General features: G+C 36.9%; 1 protein-coding gene across 1 annotated transcript in view; it reads left to right on the top strand.

Annotated features, from left to right (window-relative positions):
* LOC121413733 (cholesterol 24-hydroxylase-like) overlaps window positions 1-21,267 on the top strand; it is a 50,918-nt gene that overhangs the window by 22,637 nt on the left and 7,014 nt on the right. Inside the window, exons 4-8 of the mRNA XM_041606697.1 lie at window positions 1,690-1,850; window positions 16,165-16,303; window positions 18,334-18,447; window positions 19,507-19,741; window positions 20,699-20,771. Of these exons, the coding sequence (XP_041462631.1) occupies window positions 1,690-1,850; window positions 16,165-16,303; window positions 18,334-18,447; window positions 19,507-19,741; window positions 20,699-20,771 (722 nt within the window). The remainder of the gene's footprint in view (window positions 1-1,689; window positions 1,851-16,164; window positions 16,304-18,333; window positions 18,448-19,506; window positions 19,742-20,698; window positions 20,772-21,267) is intronic.

Here is a 21,267-nt window from a genome sequence, read left to right as displayed (position 1 = left end):
TGTACTGTTTAGGCGTCTATGATAAAGACGCCTATATAAAATCGGGGTTTGCCTTGTAGTTTTAGCTTTTCGTTCTCAATAATTGTTTTCAGGGTTTATTAGTTCTAATACATGCACTTGTACACATATTTCATCTTGGTTCGAGAATTTTTCAAATCGGATGCTCACAAAGTTAAACAATACCTTTAAGGGGAAGTTCACCCTGAAGAAAAGTTTACTGTAAAAAATGACAGAAAAAGTAAAAAACAAATATTGGTTAAGGTTTGAGGATAATCCGTCAAAGATTAAGAAAGTTATTAGAATCAAAGTTTTGGATTTGTGACGTCATATGAGAGCAGCATTCCTACATAGCGAATGGTAAAAAATCAATGAAATGTCATTTTCTCAGAAAATTGAAAATGGTTTTACTGTGCCTTTTGTATATCAATAGACGAATCATTTCACACCCGATCATAAATAGAAAACAAAATAAAACCATCAGGAACCATACAAAATTTGAAATTCATTGATTTTTTACCATTCGCCATGTAGGAATGCTGCTCGCATCCCTGTTACCAAATAGAGAGCTTGGATATGATCTATTTATGATAAGTTTATTTAGAATTATAAATTACCTGTCTTTTACACTCTGTACACATCATAAAAGTGGAACAATTTATTGCAAGAAATTATGTTTTGTTTTCAGTCTAATTCAAGTTTCAGTTAGCATTTATAATAGTTTGTTAAGCTTGTCCATAGGCATACATGTAGCAAGCAAAACTAAGACTGTTTTTGTCAAGTATAATGATTGAAGGCAAGAATAAGGAGATAGGAATTTTTTACAAGATTGACCATCTGATATTGTGCTTTCAAAACATGACTGTTTTAAGGAATTTTATTGGAAGTTTTTAGGAAGCTTATTGGTTTTGTACTAGTATTTTTCATAGAAGAACAATAGTATGAAATTATGCAGTAAACTTACAATTGAATTGACTTCCTTAATCCTCAAGTATTTCTCTTAAATTTCTTTGACTGGGAAAAGGAAGTGAAAATCTAGCTATTTATAACTGATGTTTTGCTTTGTAGTTTTGATGACAGTAATAAAAACAAAATTTATGCAAAGCTGAATGCTACATATTACATGTATATGCTCTGTATCTGTCAGTTGCTCCATGGTACTGTCTTATGATTTTTTCACAGGAAAGGTTTTTCTTGAAAACGAACAAGGAAATGATATGATTTCATTGGGCAACATGTTTGTAAAATGTACATCTATTAAAAGCTTGACACAAACCTGAAAAGAAAATTGATGGTCCTTTGCAAATCTTCATTGATTTTATGTTTTTCTCATTTTATGCTTTACTTAGTGTTGGTGCTGACACTGTTGGTGTTGACGTAGCTGTTAGTGTTACTGTTAAGATTGGTGTAGGTGTTGTTGGTGTTGGGGTTAATATTGGCTGTGGTGTTGGTGTTGGTGTTGATGTTAGTATAGGTGTTGTTGCTGTCATTGCTGAACTTGCATTGTTGTTGGTGCTGTTGTTGAGATTGGTGTTGAAGTACCAATAGCTTGGAATAGTCTGTCTACATGTAGCTGTAACTCATCATGTTAGCTATTCATAAACTGCCCCAACATGGACTAACGCCAGCTATTAACACTAAACTGTAGAATTACTCATGGTTAATACTCCATGCTATTCTTTTATTTTTCAGATGGTGATGACGAATAGCAAGCATACCAAACCTACAGTAGAGTATTCTCCTTTCCAATCTCTCTTTGGTACCAGGTTCGTAGGAAGATCATTGGTCAGTGAGACTGACCACTCACGATGGGCAAAGAGGAGGGCGCTCTTTAATCCTGCTTTTCACCGTCAGTACGTATTTATCCTGCTCTTATCCCGTTTTGAGTTGGGGGGGATTGGGGACAATGTTAGAGGGCAAAGACGGGCAAAAATTGCCCCTATCATCATTTGCATAATATTTTTACAGCATTCTGTGAGGGAGGTGCTGCAGTATAGAATACCAAAGCAATGACGTCAATTGTCATGGTTGTCATGGCTGCCTGGTTCTAAACAAATGAACCCAATGGGTGTTTCATAAAGCAGTTCGTAAAGTTACGAACGACTGGAAGATGTTCTTAGGTCATAACTCAATTACATAGGGATATCACAGAGCACAAGAAAGGATCACCAGACGTTCATAAAGTCATTCGTATCTTAAAGGTCAAGTCCACCTCAGAAAAATTTTGATTTGAATCAATAGAGAAAAATCAGGCAAGCACAATGCTGAAGATTTCATCAAAATCGGATGTAAAATAAGAAAGTTATGACATTTCAAAGTTTCGCTTATTTTTAACAAAATAGTTATATGAACGAGCCAGCCACATCCAAATGAGAGAGTCGATGTGTCACTATTTCTTTTGTTTTTTATTGTTTGAATTATACAATTTTTCAATTTTTATGAATTTGATGATTAGGACCTCCTTGCCTGAAGCACAAAATGTTAAATAATGGAATTCCACGTGTTCAGGGAGGAATGAAACTTCATTTCACATGACAATGGCAAGAAAATCCAAATATTTCAAACAATAAAAAACAAAAGAAATAGTGAGTGAGTGACATCATCAACTCTTTCATTTGGATGTAACTGGCTCGTTCATATAACTATTTCGTTAAAAATAAGGGAAACTTAGAAATGTCATAACTTTCTTATTTTACATCCGATTTTGATGAAATTTTCAGTGTTGTGCTTGTTGGATTTTCCTCTTTTTATTCAAATTAAGTTTTTGTTGGCGTGGACTTGTCCTTTAAGAACAGCTTTATGAAACACCCTACCGGAATGAAAGCGTGTGTCTCATAGGAGAAAATGGCTGCTATCGGAATGATTGCATGCAACCTATTCAGTCCAGCCAAAATATGGTCAGACAAACATCAGATGCAACCCTGTGTAGAACCAGCCTGGAATGATCGCTTGCAACCTATTCAGATGAGCCAAAATGTGTACAGACGACCGTCAGGTGCGACTCTGTTTAGAACCAGCCCGCCATGACACCACGGCAACTGATTTCATGCTTCGGTACTCTATTTCATGACTATTTTCTTTCAAGTCTTGTACAACTTTTGAGACCAATTCCAACATCCATGCATGAGGTTCCGAAGTTACTCAACATTTTATACTAGTGAACCATTCTATTATGCTAATTTTTGATATATTAAGGAATTGTTCTGTATATAAATAATATAAAATTCTTTAGATAAAATAAAGCAAGGATACCATACTACATTATTAATGCAATATTTGCAAAGTCTCAATCAGCTCTCCCCAATTCCCCGGATTGGAAAGTCCAGTTTCTCATCTAGTCTAATATGCATACGTAGTCTTAACCCTAAAAAGACTGCGGGGGCTGATTCAACCCCCCCTCGACATTTTTCGTGAGACGACCGCGTTGCTCACTGACTTTTTACTTTCAAGTCTTGCGCAACTTTTGAGACCCCCGTTCCGAAATTACGCAACATTTCGTAAGTGCATGCAGACCCCAAATTACTCAAAAACGTGAATTTGTGTACAAATCCAATGCAAATAGTGTTTTTAGCCAAAATTCATAAATGTATCATTATTTTTCCTTTTACTGCTTAAAATCAATTAATTTTATCTTTTTTATGGTCAAAATAAAGTCCCCGACAATTTCCAATGAAAAAACAATAAAAAACTAAAAGTCGAAAAACAGAGAAATACATAAGAAATTTAGAAAACAATAGAATAGATAAGAAAATAAATGTGATGTTGAAATTTTTTAAATAAATTTGATCAGATGATTTTTGTGAAACATATTTTTGTGAAACAAAAATTAGCATTTCAGGGGCATGATTTTATTAATTAGAGCAAACTATGATTTTACGCTTAAATTAGTATAATTAATGAGACATGACATTTTTTGCAGAATTTGATGTTATACACTGTAGTTTTGTAGATAATGCTATGGGTAACGCGTGTGCCAATTTTCGTCGTGATCGTGCCATCGATGATCGAGATCATAAGGGGGGGGCTGATTCAGCCCCCCCCCAGTCTTCTTAGGCGGCTTGTCAAAGGTGTGCGTGCGTCTTTACCTTTATATTCCACGGCGATCCCGCTCAACGTTCCATTGTCCATTTTTCTTTCCTACGGGTCAGTGCTCTTGCCATTCAAGACGCCACCGTTCCCTTTTGCAGCGAAAACGGAAGCGTGCGCTTTGATCTTTTCTTTTGACACCACCCGGTTGTCTCTCCGATAAGATGTTTCTGCATGAGCGCCCTCTATGTCCACGATATCGGCATTTTAGGCAAACTATTAAACGCCCGATCTCTAGTCACTGATCTGAATATTGTTGTGTCCTTGTATCGGTGTGCGTAGTCCAGTGGGGTATATATTTTCAAAAGTTACGCTTTCACATTTTTTTGGGAGAATTTTTCGTTTCGGGTTTCAGTATATGACAAATTTCAATTAGATTTAGATTTCATTTCTTTAATAGAACAATTAAGCTTTAGCCCTTAATAGCACGAGCATGTTGTTTTATTTTGAAGAACATACCGTTAACATATTGAATTTCTGAAAGTAAGTGTTCAGGCGAGGGTAAGATTTTTTTCATCACACTGAGCCCACACAGTCAGCATTGTCGGGTGAAGAGGAAAAATATGGAATTGTCCTTAACATCTTTGTAAACGAAATGCAAAAACCCACGCAAAAGATACAATATAAATCATACCTTGGTCCAAAAATGATGGCATTTAAAGATATACATTGAAACGCTACCGTGACAAAAAATAACAATAAATACATAAAATGCAACCGTTTTTTTCTGGAAAAAAGGTTGAAAACTAAGGGCAGCGTTGAAATTCAAATTTGAGCTTAACATAGGCCTATGTTTAATTTAGCCCTCTTATATATATGTTCACTAGCGTACCTACAGGGGGCAGACTCCCCCCCCTCCCCCTGACGAGTCACAACCCATGCAACGGACCTATCCCTGCCCCCCCCCCCCCCCCCCCCGACGAGAAGTTGAAGACCTTTTTTTTTTGCTTGTCAATTTGTTTTAGCTGTGAAATGTCCTTTATATCCTGTTGAGGACTCTTTTAAGGCGATTTTGCCCCCCCCCCCATTGTGGAAAATCCGAGGTACGCCACTGCATTTGTTTAAACATTGGAATTCTAGAAACTTATATATTCGCACATAATACAGATGCCGTGCAAAACAAACGAATAAAATGTCATTAATTTGAACTTTAAAAAATAAATTGGATGCTCAAGCTGTCATATCGGTAATTGTAGCTTAAATGCACAATTCTTGAATTTCATTACCCGAAATTCAGAACAAAAAGTACTTTCGTTACTTTTTAAGACCATTACAAAAATCTTTACCTTCGAAGGAAATCGAAAGCACTTAAAAATAAATATTGAAATTATCAAAGTTGAGGTAGTCTTGACCATGAATAGAGTTGAGTGTTTATAAAGGAATTAAGCGTCTTCTATTAATCCCATTCTAAACTTTGAATGACCGATGAAAAATATCGCGTGAATTAAAATGAAACTTAACACATTGAAGTGACTCCGACATGACACTGGACAAGAAATTCTATACTATATCTTTTTACCTGTGATCCGTCTTTATTCTCTTATATAAATTTCCCCTGTGATCTAGAGTGCTCTGTGACCTAGTGTTCTTGATTACCATCCAGGAGCCACAGAACCGAAGGGGATCTTGGGCTGAGGCCTCCACAAGTACCATACTTTTATGCATGGTGACCCCACCCCTTCAAACCAGTCCGCTCGGGGGGAGGGGACTTAATTATTTCTTTCAATTTTCCTGTTCTACATACAATATTCAATTTTGTCAACTTAATACTGATGGTTCCTTTTTTTTATCCAACTTCATTTCTTCCTTTGAATTTTTATAAAACTTTTCTATACCTATTTTCTTTTAACCTTCACGTTTGACTTGAACAATACGTGTATATTGCCGTTGATTTCTTCTTCCTATCAAATATCTGAATTAATCTGCAATGTGTGTCTGTCAAATTATTGCAAATTAGATTCCCAGTGTCTAAGGTAAACATAATTTACCGACGTAACACGAAAGCCTCTTTGGCCTAGTTTCCCTTCCAACTTTGTACCTCACCTCTTAATTGTATAGCTGCATTCTGTATAGCTTGCATATTCAAATGCACACCAAAATAAATTAACGTACAGGAATGGTAATACCTCGGTCATATTTGCTTTACGGCGGCCATACAGCGAGTCGAAAACAACCGCTTTATTCATTTTGTTCAAATTTCCTATATTTAGCTGGTACAAAAACTGTTAAAATGACTGTTTTCGACTTGCCTTAGAACAAATGTGACCGAGGTATTTAGCATACTAGATCAACAAGGATGGAGTGCATGCTGGTGCGGATCCTGCCGGAGTAACACAATACAATCCAATAAGCGCCGTATTTATTTAGGAACAATAGTTGGGCTCTCAAAAGTATTGTGGTCTATTTTGTGACCTCTACTAAAAGAAGTAGTGGGTCTATACGGGGGTCTATATTCTGCACATGGAGGGTACAGTTATGTAGTGAATCCAGGGGGGGGGGGGGATCCGGCCCGTGTGCCGGCCCCCCTTTGAGAGCCATTATCAATTTTGTTAATGTAAATATGCCATTTTACACAAGTGTGCCCCCTTTGAAACTCACAACATGTATTTTAATGAGAATATGTCGTTCATACCCAAATGAGGACCTTCACTTTAGCCTGGTAAACACCCCTTTTCAAAATATATTTGGTTATTAAAATCCCGGGGGGGGGGGGCCACTTCCATTCACGAGTGGATACCATGCGCGACCATGGGGTCTCGAAAAGCACCCTAAACACGTAATTTCCATTTTCTGAAAATGCACCCCTTAACAAGTATTGGCGTTTGAAACCCTACCCTTTACAAGTATTGGAAACAAAACGATACTCTTGGCAAATGTTCCCTGAAATGAACCCCTAAACAAGTAAAGGAATGTTTTATTGTTACGGGTCCTTCGGTCGTCGGCTTGACCTTATTCGGTTTAGAACGACCCCACCTTCGATCTACACCTCGCGCAAATCGGACCCTAAACACGAAGTGTTGGGGCAAAAAAGACATCCTTTATAAAACATTCTATCTTTGTTTTATCATCCCCGCAAATTCGACCCTAAACACGTTATTTTTCCTTGCGAAATAGATACCCTTTTTTCATTATTTTTGTGTTTTTGACACCCTTATCACGTTACGTACGTAAAGTGCCCTATCGTGAAAAAGACATCCTTTTTACGTGTTTTTTTGGTCGCGCATGGTATCCACTCGTCAATGTAAGTGCCCCCCCCCCCCCCCGGATTAAAATGCACAGAGAGATGGTAGGCAATAAATATAACTCGAATGTTTACATTAAGAGTAGACCTATCATGCCTATAAAGAGGGAATTTACATGCTTAATTAAAAATGTGTTGATAAAATATCATTCGAACGTTGTGTTATAATCTGCTTCGCCAAGCAGGTTTTATGTAATATTGCTCTTTATAAAGGCAAGCATTAAACTACATTAAATGTCGAAATGTTGACAAATATATTAGAAACCATATCAAAATGCACATTACGAAAAGAAACAAAATCAAGGTTCTAGTATGGGGACAAAACGAGAACAAGAGAACTACCCATTTGATGCTAATTGTAATTCCCCGAAAGCCGGACGTTGAAAATGACATGGGCCAGTGCATTGCAAGCTGTATTTAACGGCTTACCCCATTGTCAAGGTAGATTTAAATTACCCCATTCTTGATTGCGGAGATTACCCTATATTCTTGAACATATAGAGGTGGTCTGAGTGGTGGCGGATTTCAATAGAAAGATGACCTCTTGATTGGTATATAGGGGTATGTCACGGGGAGATTATCACTTTGTCAGCGCTGGTGACTGTCTTGTTACTTTGATGTTCCCCGATGTGCCTTCTATTCGAAAACCGTGTTTGCAACTAATCCCAATTATGAGAATATTTGGCATCAAAATGAAAGCCTAACTGCACCTTTTTCATAGACTTCGTTTGAAAATAAAATACTTACGTTTAAGGTAAAATTGGAATATAAGAAGGCGCTTTATAATATGTAAACCAAATATTGTCACTTTTAAGCTTTATTCTTTAAATCAAATGTAAAAATAAATGTAAAATAATCTCACAAGCCTAATCTAAATAGTGCGAGCGCGAAGCGCCCGCTTCTTTAAATTTTTTATTTCATGTATTTTGTCCTAAAATAGCATTCTGGCAATGCTTCTGATCCTAAACGAGATGAATGAATTTAGTACGCATTGATCGTTCTGATAAAAAAAGGAATCTGTTAACGGCTGCTCGTAATTATCCGTAAATTAAAACGTTACATATTTCAACAAATAGATAATGCGAGCGCGAAGCATGAGCTGAAAATATTTACTTTTCTACCTGAAGAATGGAAGTTCTAAGCAATTTTTGTAATCATGAAAAAGGTACATACATAACTAAGTAATCGATGCGAGCGCGAAGCGCAAGCGGAAAATTTGAGATTTGTAGGAGAATTGTGAGTGGATATGGATCACATTTAAAAAGGAACATATATGATTCATTATTATTACTTTGAGTTTTGACATAGGGCCGGAAAATTCTAAGAACAATATTCCATCATATGAAAAGTATGACTGTCTTCCTATTTCTCTTCTTATCAAATCGCGAGATGAAACTTTTTGATATTCCATTCTGAAAAAGGGACAATTTATCATTAAATTAATTTATTAATCTAATAAGCCTAATCAGAGCGCGAAATCTGTCAATATTATAGCACTTCTATAATTATGAATAAGATGCATGAGTTGATATATTTTCAAAAATCAATGTGCGCGCAAATCGCCAGCCGAAAATTGTTGATAAACTGTCATAAAATGGAGATTTTAATTAGTTTGTAATATAATTAATATTGAAATTTTCATAACTCACCAATCAAAATGCGAGCGTGCAGCGCTAGCTAATATGTTTTCACAATCTGACATGAATAGGGATATTTTGATAACTAAAATGGAATACAGGAAAATAATAGGTACCTGACAAATCAAATTTTGTGAGCGCGCAGCGGGAGCAGAAAATGTTAATATTCAGACAATAATTTTTTTTCAGAACACTTTTTAAAAATGAAAGTTCGATTTCCGAGTTAAAATATGTTATGTATATTGACTTAAAAATTTGATATTTTAAGTTCCATATGTGTAAATCACCTAAAAGGCAATGCGAGCGCGAAGCATGAGCGAAAATTTTATTTAATGACATGAAAGAATTTTTTTTAATTGTTTTCCCCTCATCTTATTTATTCAATCGTTGTCCTCATCCTATTTTTTCCTCCTCTCTTTTCCTTTTTTTCTTTCTTTCACCGTTTTTTTTGCTCCGCCAATAGAGGGAGGGGCGGGCCCCTTGCCCCCCACTAGATCCAACTCAGGAACAATCTAACAGAAAGTACTAAACAAGCAGATTCAAGAGAGAAATTCATTTTTTTTTTTTTTTGGGGGGGGGGGGGTAAATAGCCTTTCCCGCCGCATGTGAAGCCCCCTATCGTTTACAGCCTACTGTGAACTGTGCAACTACTTTAATTTTTGGTGAAATTCATTCTCTCTTTCTATTTGTTCCGTAGCGTTTAGATACATGTTTTGTGCTTCACTTGTAAGTGGTATACAAATAATGTAAATTCCTATTAATGGCGTGCGCTTCCCGATCTCCTTATCGAAATCAATATTAATGAAAGAGCGCAATATTGTTCTCGCTCTAATGGAGGGGGGGGTATCAGTGTTCTATCAAGCAAAAGACGTAGGCCTATATGTGCATAAGTTCATACCATTGGTGTAATGATAAAGAACCTGATGAATTCTGTTTTTGTATATCAACGTTATCATAAAGTTAATACAAATGACAATCAATATGATTCAGACGTACACCGCTTTAACTGATATAACATGCATCCAGAAATCGAAATGTCCGATGAATTCAAAACGTACGTAGCAGGAATGCCATGCAATTCGGATGTTACAGCACTCTAAAATTAGAATAATCTCGTATTACAAATGTCAATTTTGCTAAAAATGCACATAAACTCATAACTTGATAGACTCTTGGGGATGATATCGTTGATATAAGAATCGCATCGACCGCGATATGCAATCAATTTTTATACTGCATCGGACTTGACACCGGGGGGGGGGACTTCCATTCACGAGTGGATACCATGCGCGACCATGGGGATTCGAAAAGCACCCTAAACACGTAATTTCCATATTCTGAAAATGTACCCCTTAACAAGTACTGGCGTGTGAAACCCTACCCTTAACAAGTATTGGAAACAAAACGATCCTCTTGGCAAATGTTCCCTGAAATGAACCCCTAAATAACAAGTAAAGGAATGTTTTATTGTTACGGGTCCTTCGGTCGTCGGCTTTACCTTATTTGGTTTAGTACGACCCCACCTTCTACACCTCGCGCAAATCGGACCCTAAACACGAAGTGTTGGGGCAAAAAAGACATCCTTTATAAAACATTCTATCTTTGTTTTATCATCCCCGCAAATTCGACCATTATTTTTAATCTAAATATAATCTATGTCTTTCAGGATCATGATATGAAAACCCTTTTATAACAAACATGATAAAGGAAAAACGCGTCTCAAGTTATACATGGTTCATTGCCTCAAATATACCAATCATCTTCGCTTGTTAATGTTTACATTATCACTGATATTATTATTCATGTTATTCGTATTATCATGTCCATTAATATCACTTCAAAGTTCTAATTATCACCATCATCATCACTGTTATCATCATCATCATTCATTCATTATCTATTTCCAATCGTTCTCCAGTATCAATTTTATAGTTTATATCATTAAAAAATATGAAAGATAATAGTAATGATTATGGTGATGTTGGTAATCATGAACATTATATCCGTTCTGTGAGATAATTTATGCGATTTTACACGCTAATCGCTCCTCGATGATGGTGAAAGAAATCTTTTAAATAGCACAACAGAAGTCGGGATGGTAGTTACTGCATACACGTACTTTAATACACTACATTATTACAAAAGATTCCCCATCGGGCGGGCCAACGGTCTTTTGAAGTAGGTTTATCTATTGAAATTACGACAATAATCACGACAGCGGATATGGGGAATTAAAGACTGTGAGCGTCTAGTTTTCTGTGGCGAACCCGCTGAGCATGCTATTGTCAATGATTCTCTACTATACGGGTGAGTGATCTTGCTCTTTCATGATCATAGGCCTGGGCAATGACTAAGAACAGTTCGATGAGTATCAATGCCAAGCAATCCTGAAAGGTCAATAATGTTCAATTCTCTTGATGGAGAAGTTTATATCATGGCCCTATTTGCTTTGGCTTTTAGGCCAGTAAGTGTACTAACTAATATTAGTTATAAATAAATAATCACGTTCCATCTATTTTAGAGTAATGATCTAATGCTAATATATCACTCTACATATCTCCCTGCAGCTTACGGCCCCATATCTTCACCCGTGAAGTACAGAATTTTGAAGCTTAAATTATTGAACATAATGGCATCCTAGTATTGTAATGATGTAATCACTGCAATATAGATAAAAACATTAATTTAATTCTACTCACATTGATTTTACTTTAGAACAAACTCACCCCCCCCCCCCTCTTCTATTTCTTCTGTTTCTCCGTCGTTATTCTTCTTTTCCACCTTATTATTCTTCTTGTTCTCATCCTTCGCCCCCTTCTTCATCTACTCTTCTTACTCCTTCTCCTTTTCTTTATCTTTATTTCTTCTTCATATCCTTAGTCGTCTTTCATTATTCTTTTTTCTCCACCTCATTCTTTTCTGCTGCTTCTTTCTTTTCCCTCCTCCCCCTTTTCTACGTCTCCTCTCTCTTCTTGTTCTTCTGCCCACCTGCTCTTCTTATACGTCTCCTACTGCTTTTTCTTCGTTCTTCTTCTTTTTCTTCTTGCATCTCCTTTTTTTTCTCTATCTTTGTTTTTCCTCTCCGTATCCTTCCTCATCTCTCATTATTATTATCATCCCTTTTTACTGCTCCCCCATTCTACATGTACGTCTGCTTCTCCTTGGTAATTCTCAGTCTTCTCCTCCTCCTCCCACCCCATCGATTCATGAAGATGAAATTATAATGAAATAATAGAAATGTTAACGAAGATAATACTTATAATAGAGAAATGAAGATGATTGCGATAGTAACAGCGGTGATGACGATATCGATAACTATGGGAGGTTATAGACCATGAACAGCACAAGATATCAGGAGCAATTTTAAATATGATTACATGAAGATTTCGATACGAAATATTTATCATAAATCTAGATCTAGTACATTAATGTGCACTTCAGGGGCGGATCCAGCTTTCGCCAATAGGGGGGCCGATAAATATTTTCAGCAAAATTTTTCTCGATTGGCCGCCATAATTCTATTTTTGTTGGTTTTTCAGGGGGTAGTCCTAACTGAAGACTGAAGTTTTAAGTAAATGTTAGTTTTTATTGTTATAAACAAGATAAGGTATCTCATGTGGTCATAATATAAAATGCGAGCGCGTGCAAAAAATTCGAAGATTCTGAGCAGTTTTTATAATAATGAACAAAGATAAGTATCCAACTAAACAATGCGAGCGCGAAGCGCGAGCCGAAACGTGAAAATTAAGGGACTCAATTAGGACTGTTTTTAGTGATTAGTGAAGAGGATACAAGTATCACCAATTAAATAATGAGTGATATTCCGTCCTGAAAACTGGACGGTCTAAGTGCGTTTTTATTCAAAATTAAAGAACAAGCTTGTTTGCATGTCTCAAACAATTAAATGCAAGCGCGAAGCACGAGCTTAATTTTTTGATAAACTGACATGATACAGGAGCATTTTGACAAATTTTGGAAAGACCAAAGAGGATAGGTTACTCACAAATAAAACAATGCGAGCGCGCAGCGCGAGATGAAAATTTTGATATAACAATTTGTGTAAATCAAACAAAAAAATGAAAGCTTGATGCGTGAGCTAAAATATTGTGTGCAAATTTATTTCAGAACTGGATATATAAAGTGCCATTTAATCCTCTTGAATGGGATTCATTACACAGTTAATGCGAGCGCGAAGCGCGAGCGAAATTTTTTTATATAAAGTCTGTTTTCCAATTCTTCCCCTCAACTTTTTCTTGTTTCCTTTCGGGGTCGGGCCGGCCGTTACGAGGCTGTAAATTACACATCATGGGTATAATAGCTCTTTCTTACTTTTCTTCCTGCTTTTCGTAGTTTCTATCAAGAAACGCTTTTTTTCTGCAGGTTGTCAAAAAATAGGGGGGCCGGGGCCGGCTCGGACCCCTCCTGGATCCTCGCCTGCACTTATCTTTGTAGAATAATGAAATCTTTTTTTTTTTTTTTTTTTTTTTTTTTTTTCGCCGCTCAATATCGATAATTCTGATGATCGCTAAAACATGTGAGGGTGCCGTGGCCGAGTGGTCTAAGGCGCCTGGCTATACATGGAAAGTCCGGGGTTCGATCCCCGGCTACGACACCTGTGCTCTTTTATCCTGCATTCAAATAAATGGAAATGCTTCACGCATTATTTGTAACTAGGTGTGTACTTGTTTTTTTTTTTTTTTTAAAGCATACGTGGTACAGTGTGTTATAATATTGCCTCAAAAATACCTGACATTTGATGGAATTCTGTGCTTATATCGCTCATTTCTCAGCACTTTTACGATTTTCTTTCACAGGGCTATTTGGCAAATATTTTTCATTTATACAAACAAACACTTCGTTGGTAAAATTCATTGCATTCTGATCGAACTAATTTTCTGATCGTTACCACAATTGGTATTTATCTTTAATTCCGAACATTACGTTTAATACGTTAAACCAATTAAATGAAGTTATACTTTAGTCTGTTATATGTTTTTATGTTGTACACTCATGCCCCGAGAGGGGATCGATAGTGTGAATAAAATGTAAATCTAAATCAGGGGTGGATCCAGCCTCCGCCAATAGGGGGAGGGTGATTTCATTTTTCACCCATATTTTCCCCGATCGGCCGCCCAAGGTTGATATTTGTTTATTTCTTTGAATTGGTTGTCCCAGTAGCGTAATGATTATTAAAGTTATTTTCTAAGTCTTCGCCTCATCTTATTCACTCGCCTTCCTCCTCTTATGTTTCCCCTTCTTTTTCTCCTCTCTTTTTCTTTCTTTCCCCTTTTTTTTGCTCCGCCAATAGGGGGGGGCGGGCCCTATGTAAATGTAAATCCAACCAAGAATTGGGTCTATACAACATAATGTCTAAAGGTCGGGGGCGGATCCATGACAGGGGGAAAAATTAGGTTCGCTTTCAAGGGGGGGGGGGCACTCTTCTGTTTTGGCTGCATTTTGCATTACAAATTTTAATTGTGCCTCTCATAATGGGGGGGGGGGGGGAGTAGAAAGGTACCGGAAATTTGAGGATGCTGATTCATTCATGGCATACAATATTCAAATAGACGACCACTATTTTGTAAATATCCAGTCCACGCGCATGCGTACTCTCATTCCGAAGACGCAAGTCATGAATTTTGGGGAAAATGTTTTTAACCCCCCCCCCCACCTGATCACGAATTCTGCGAGAACACAACTCTGCTTTCTCATGAATATTGATTTCGATGCAGAGGCAGCAATCGGGATGCGCACGCATTTGGTCAAACAACGAAAAAAAAAAGATTAATATTAATCGATGACAGTCGTTTTTAACACAATCGGACAGTGACGTCGAGGGACATGGAATCGCTTATCTGGAGAACCCCTCTCAAATTTCCGAGTTTTTTCCCACTCTTTCAACTGTATTTCCTCCATTTTTTTTCTCACCCTTCCTCTTTTCCATCCCAATATTATTTTCTTATTTCTCTCTATTTCCCCTTCCTTTCCTCTCCCTTTGACTTCTTAGTTTTCTTTTTCCTCTTTTCACAATCTCTTTTGGTCCCGCTTCTTTACAACATGGAGATAAAGAAAATTAAGAGACAATATGTTATCCTGGGGAAATTGTTGCCCGTCAAAAATTTTAAGAAACTATTTAAAACAGTTTCCAATAAATCTTTGATCTATCTATGCCTAATAGTTTCAAGCTGTTCCGGTCATATTTATTTTATCATTCTATTTCCTTCGGTTTTTTTTGGAGGGGGGGGGGGCTCTCGACACTTGTTTGAGATGCGAGTAATAATTAATATTCTAAGTCGACGTGAATTCTACGAATGGCTTGGGCCTACGAAACGAAAATATGTGGAATCTTATTTTCCCACCTAAAACATCATGAATTGACTCTCTTCCAATTGCAAAAAAGAGGTTTTCATGTTTATTGCAGCAAATTCGTAAGATCAGTAACGATTTATGACATGTGCGTGATTTTTGATTAAGCTACCGTGGCTTTATGAATGCACCAGAACTTCCATTATAGATGCGAACCACAGTTCAGAACAGTGACGCGAAATCTCGATCCAACAGTCAATATGAACATGATGAAGGCACACATTTGTTTTGGTCGTAGAGGGAGCTATTTAGAATAGATTCTTCGGCCTTTCGACAGAAATTAAGACTTGCAGGAAAGACGAACAAAAGAACGGTGGCATCAAAGGGCCTTTGATGGCGACCGTTCCTTTGAAGAGAAGGGAACGTTGGGCGGGAAAGCCGAAGCGAAAACCCGGATGCGGGAAGAACGATGAAGAACGGTGCATGGACTTTTGACAAGCTACCTTAGGCGTCGAAATAGCCCAGTCTATTGAGGGTTAAGCCCCTCCAATACCATACCAATCATTGTTGTGTATCTATCAATAGTGGTATCCTCAAATACATTGTATATACTCACTCATATGGAAGATATTTTTAGTCTTTGTGGAATTATCATACAGTGAATACTTAGGCTACAAACCATTCGTTGAATAATATTTTGTGAAACCATGGTGGTCACTTTGGCTGTTAACGAGTATAATTACATAATTTAAGAATATGAAATAAATGTAGTACCCTTTACATCGACCTACATGTAGTTTGTTTTCCTATGTTCATTTTATACGATGTAAAATGTTACTCTGTGTATATTGTTGGAATGTAGAATAAAACAAACAAGATATGTTGATTTACATGCAGATACCTAAAGGGATTAATGAACATCTTTAATGAAAGTGCCGATCAGCTAGTCCAGGACCTGATGAAGAGGTCTGATGGTGAGACTGTGGTTGCCATGGGAGATAAATTTAACATGATTACTCTAGATGTCATTGGTAAGGTAGGGAGAAGTGTTTAACTTGATAAAAACAAAAATACAGTGTCAATAGTTTCCTGAAAGTAGAACTTGACTGTTTAAAATTAATAATAAAGTCATGTATTTACCCAGGGTAGCCTCTTCAGTTCCGAAAATAGTCATCCCAGCCGGCCATGCTTAACATGATAATGTCATTATAACTCCGGCTTTAGCTGGGCACTCATGTATTCAAGGAATTTTATCCTATTGGTTCCAATTTACTACACCTGGGTTGAGAGTGGCAAATGTAGATAAATGCCTTGCAAAAGGACTTGAGTTATTTGGAATTGCAGCAAACAGTGATTTCATGAAAAAGTCTTTAAAATCAAAGTCGATTGTTATCAAATAAAAATTTCTGGATGATTTACCCATTCACCTTTGTGTGAAATCATGAAATGTAAGCTTAAAATGATCGCAATAAAGATAAAGTTCAGTCAAATCAGTTAAAATGTCAGTTTAAAAGACCATCATTTTTGTCTCGCCTGCGTAGCGGAGCGAGACATAGGTATCACTATTTCTGGCGTCGGCGGCGTGGTCGTCGTTGTCGTCAACAATTGTGTTGTACACCCAATAACTTTTATATCTTCGAGGTGGGATCACCAAATTTATACCAGAGGTCCATCTCCTGAAGGAACAAGTCAAGTTCGAATATGAGTCAAATTTGAATAAGGTCAAAGGTCAATGAACTTTCCATGACTGGCACAATTGTGTTGTACACCCAATAACTTTCTATAGCTTTGAGGTGGGATCACCAAATTCATACCAGAGGTCCATCTCCTGAAGGCACAGGTCAAGTTCAAATATGAGTCAAATTTGAATAAGGTCAAAGGTCAATGAACTTTCCATGACTGGCACTGTGCTATGTTGTACACCCAATAACTTTCTATATCTTTGAGGTGGGATCACCAAATTCATACCAGAGGTCCATCTCCTGAAGGCACAGGTCAAGTTTGAATATGAGTCAAATTTGAATAAGGTCAAAGGTCAATGAACTTTCCATGACTGGCACAATTGTGTTGTACACCCAATAACTTTCTATAGCTTCGAGGTGGGATCACCAAATTCATACCAAAGGTCCATCTCCTAAAGGCACAGGTCAAGTTTGAATATGAGTCAAATTTGAATAAGGTCAAATGTCAATGAACTTTCCATAACTGGCACTATGCTATGTTGTACACATAATAACTTTCTATATCTTCGAGGTGGGATCACCAAATTCATACCAGAGGTCCATCTCCTGAAGGCACAGTTCAAGTTTGAATATGAGTCGAATTTAAATAAGGTTAAAGGTCAATGAACTTTCCATGACTGGCACTGTGTTGTGTTGTACACCCAATAACTTTCTATAGCTTCGAGGTGAGATCGCCAAATTCATAATAGAGATCCATCTCTTGAAGGTGCAGGTCAAGTTCAAATGTGAGCCGAATTTGAATAAGGTCAAAGGTCAATGAACTTTCCATGACTGGCACTGTGCTGTGCTGTACACACAATCACTTTCTATATCTTCGAGGTAGGAGTGCCAAATTCATACAAGAGTTCCATCTATTGAAGGTGCAGGTCAAGTTCGAATGAGGGTTGAATTTGATTAAGGTCAAAGGTCAGTGAACTTTCCATGACTGGCACTGTGCTGTATTGTACACACAATAACTTTCTATAGCTTCAAAACAGGTATTAAAGATATCTGACTGGTACTGTATGTTCGGATGCTTTTTGCATCTGTTTGTTCCATTAATGACATGACCTATAGTTTTGACATGCAGTCTCTTCATGACTGCAATATGCAGGCGAGACAACGCTTGGCGTTTGCCTTGTTTATATATATGTGAAGTCCCCTGTTAAAGATGATACGTAATCATGAAATAAAACTCACTCGTATGTAATCATGTAAATAAACTCACTTCTACGACAGAATAAAGATAATTATTTTAATGTAGTCCTGAAATTGAAGCACTGAATAACTCCAATTTCAGTACATTTAAGATTATCATTTTGAATTTCATTGTAATTTTGTACAGGTTGGTTTTGGTCTTGAGCTTGACATTCTTGAAGATGCTAACTGTCCTTTTCCAAAAGCTGCTACTAAAGCCCTCCAAGGCTTGCAGAAATCACTTCTTGATCCGTGGTACTCGGTAAGATTCTCAGACAAATTTTATTTTTTATTTTATTTTCGCTACTGTTCTAAATATTTTATTCAGTTACTAATTGGCCTGCTGATGTACCACTACTATATATTTACATAGTACAGTATAGGGTACCTGATACACTATACTATGCATTTACTGCTGTTAAAGGATTTCGGGGAAAAACGAATTAACTGGATTTTATAGAAATTTGATTTCTTTTAATAGGCCCTTTTATTTTGCAGGAGTCTAGCAATATTCATTCACTGATATACTGTAATGCTCACATTCGACTAGGACCTTATCCTTTATAATATAAAGGCCAAATTATCTTCTTTGTCTTGATTTATTTTCAACAGCTTTTCCTGTTGTGTATAATTGTTGATTTGATATGGCGATAAGTCTAGGCAGCTCCATAAAATAATCAACCTTTTTGTTCATCCATCCATTATTTGTCTCGCCCTCATGGCAGAGCAAGGCTATATACAACAGGGGTGTGAGAGTTCAGATTTTTAGCTGATTTCAGATTTTTTTTTATTTATAGCCTTAATAATTTCAGCTTATTTTGAAGACATGAAAGAAGCAAGTGGGGGAGAATAGTAGGGGCGTTGGGTTGAGGGGGAGGGGGGGGGGGAAGGATGCACTGAATAGAGTAAATTAGAGGGAGGGGCTGAGGGTCATTTTGGTGATTGTTAAGGTGAATCCGGGGACTCCCTTAGAGATTAAGCTAGATTTAAATCAGAATTCTGATTTTTTTAAATAATTTTTTTTCAGATTATTTAATTTTATTCATTTTTATGTGAAATCCTTTGCCCAAGAACATTCTCATGCTGTTTTTACTCCTTTTTAAAGTCAAATGATAAAACTACCATGCAGACTCGCCTCGAAAAAATCATTTTCAATTTCTTTATTATGCAAGAGCTGGTAACCTTGTCTTCGGCGGTGACTTAAAGACCCTTGGCTATTTTTCAGATTTTTTTCAGAGGGGAATATCATGCTGTAACTGGATTGTTACTACTACTTCTACTACTACTATTTTCTATTAATATGGTATTCTATTTCCTTCAGTTTAACCTAACATCCAATGCCAGGACTTTCCGTGAGGAGTCAAGGGATGCTTGCCGTCTACTTCGTCAGATTGGTCGTGACTGTATCCTACAACGAAAAGAAGCCAGAGCTCGCGGAGATGACGTCCCTCGGGACATTCTCACATACCTTCTAGATGCTTCTGAAGAACTCAAAGGAGATCAGGTCTTTGGTTTAGAGGAAATGATTGATGAGTTTGTCACGTTTTTCATTGCAGGTGAGAAGAATCTTGAAGCTCTTTCAAGAATGATTAATTCAAACTCAAATTCAATTCAAACTCGTTTATTTCACATCTCTTAAAACAGGGTACAACACATAGTGAGTTAATCAATAGAGTAAAAACAACAATGACAGTTGTACAATTTAGACAAAATTAACAACTGAAGATAAAACATGAAGTATATGAATGGGATGTGAGGGAGTAACAAAAAGCCATTGGCCTATCTAGGCTACTCCCTTTTTACATTCATTACTGATGATAAAACAAAACAATATCTTCCAATCAACTTTTGAGATTGGAAAACAAAGATCTCAAGATCAAACCAATTCGGTAGATTGGTAGAACAAAAGAACAGCAATTAAAAGCAAAAATAAAGAAAAAAAATTAATAGTGGGAACTATAGAATTTAAGAACGGCTTTTGTCCACTTGAACATGAGTAGCTGGATTAACCTCTGACTCACAGCAAAAACCCTTACCCACAGGCCATGGTTTTCTTTTATTTTTAAATAAAATGTCAATGTGTTCTTCTGTGTTCTACTGTTTTCATATTCAAATTGTACAGCACAAACCACACTGATTAATTTATTAGTTTATTAGCTTGAAAGACATTGTTTTCTCTGAATTTTGTCTTCTGTAATTTTTCAATTTTCCATATGATGGAAAACTGGGGACTGTAATCTGACCCCTCTTTCCGCTTTTGTATGTTTCAGTGCATCCACCATCATCAGCCCAACTCTTTTCCTCCAACGGCATCTTCCATTTCATTATTCTGAGAACTTATGTGCATAAATGAGCTCTCATGTGAAGCTGTTAATCAAATCTTGAACTACATGTATTCCCATCAGTGTATGGTGGTCATTTATGATGTCAAAGGTCACTTCATGAACTCATTTGTGGTCATCTGTAATGCACAGTGTTGTATGAAATGCCTACTATTCAATCTTTCCATGCAGGTCAGGAAACTACAGGAAATCATTTATCTTTTACACTGCAACAAATATGCAGACATCCAGATGTCTTGAAAAAGTGAGTACAAGTGGTAACTACATTGAAACATAAATGATGTCTAGTCATTGTTTATGAGAATTGTAAAGACATATTACCTACATGCATAGTGTAGTCACACCAAAAATGAATTAATTTCATTCTTGTGTACAAAGGAGAATCAGACGAGCATACAACTAAAAATGTCATGAAAAAAGCACTGTGAAATAACATCTTTTTGGCACTTCTAAGTATAAGATGACTGGATTATTTCAGAGGAGGCGTTGAAGTCGGGGGGGGGGGGGGGGGAGTGCTGTCTGTGCATGACTATGAAAGGATAAGGCGCTCCCTGTGTATTGTATTTTGGATTAATTATACAAACATAGAACCAACTTACCATCACCTGCCATTTGTACTCTTGGGGTTAAATTTGCTTAATTTTACAAAACAATTTTCATATAATGGGTAGCGTCCCCCCCCCCCCCCCCGAAAAAAAAGAGAATGCCAACTGTGTCATGTGTTTGCTTCTTTACATTTC

The sequence above is a fragment of the Lytechinus variegatus genome, chromosome 1 (assembly GCF_018143015.1).
Source record: "Lytechinus variegatus isolate NC3 chromosome 1, Lvar_3.0, whole genome shotgun sequence".
In the NCBI taxonomy this organism is placed as follows: domain Eukaryota; kingdom Metazoa; phylum Echinodermata; class Echinoidea; order Temnopleuroida; family Toxopneustidae; genus Lytechinus; species Lytechinus variegatus.
Note: the sequence above shows the minus strand (reverse complement) of the source record. Positions and strands in the feature narration are given on the sequence as shown.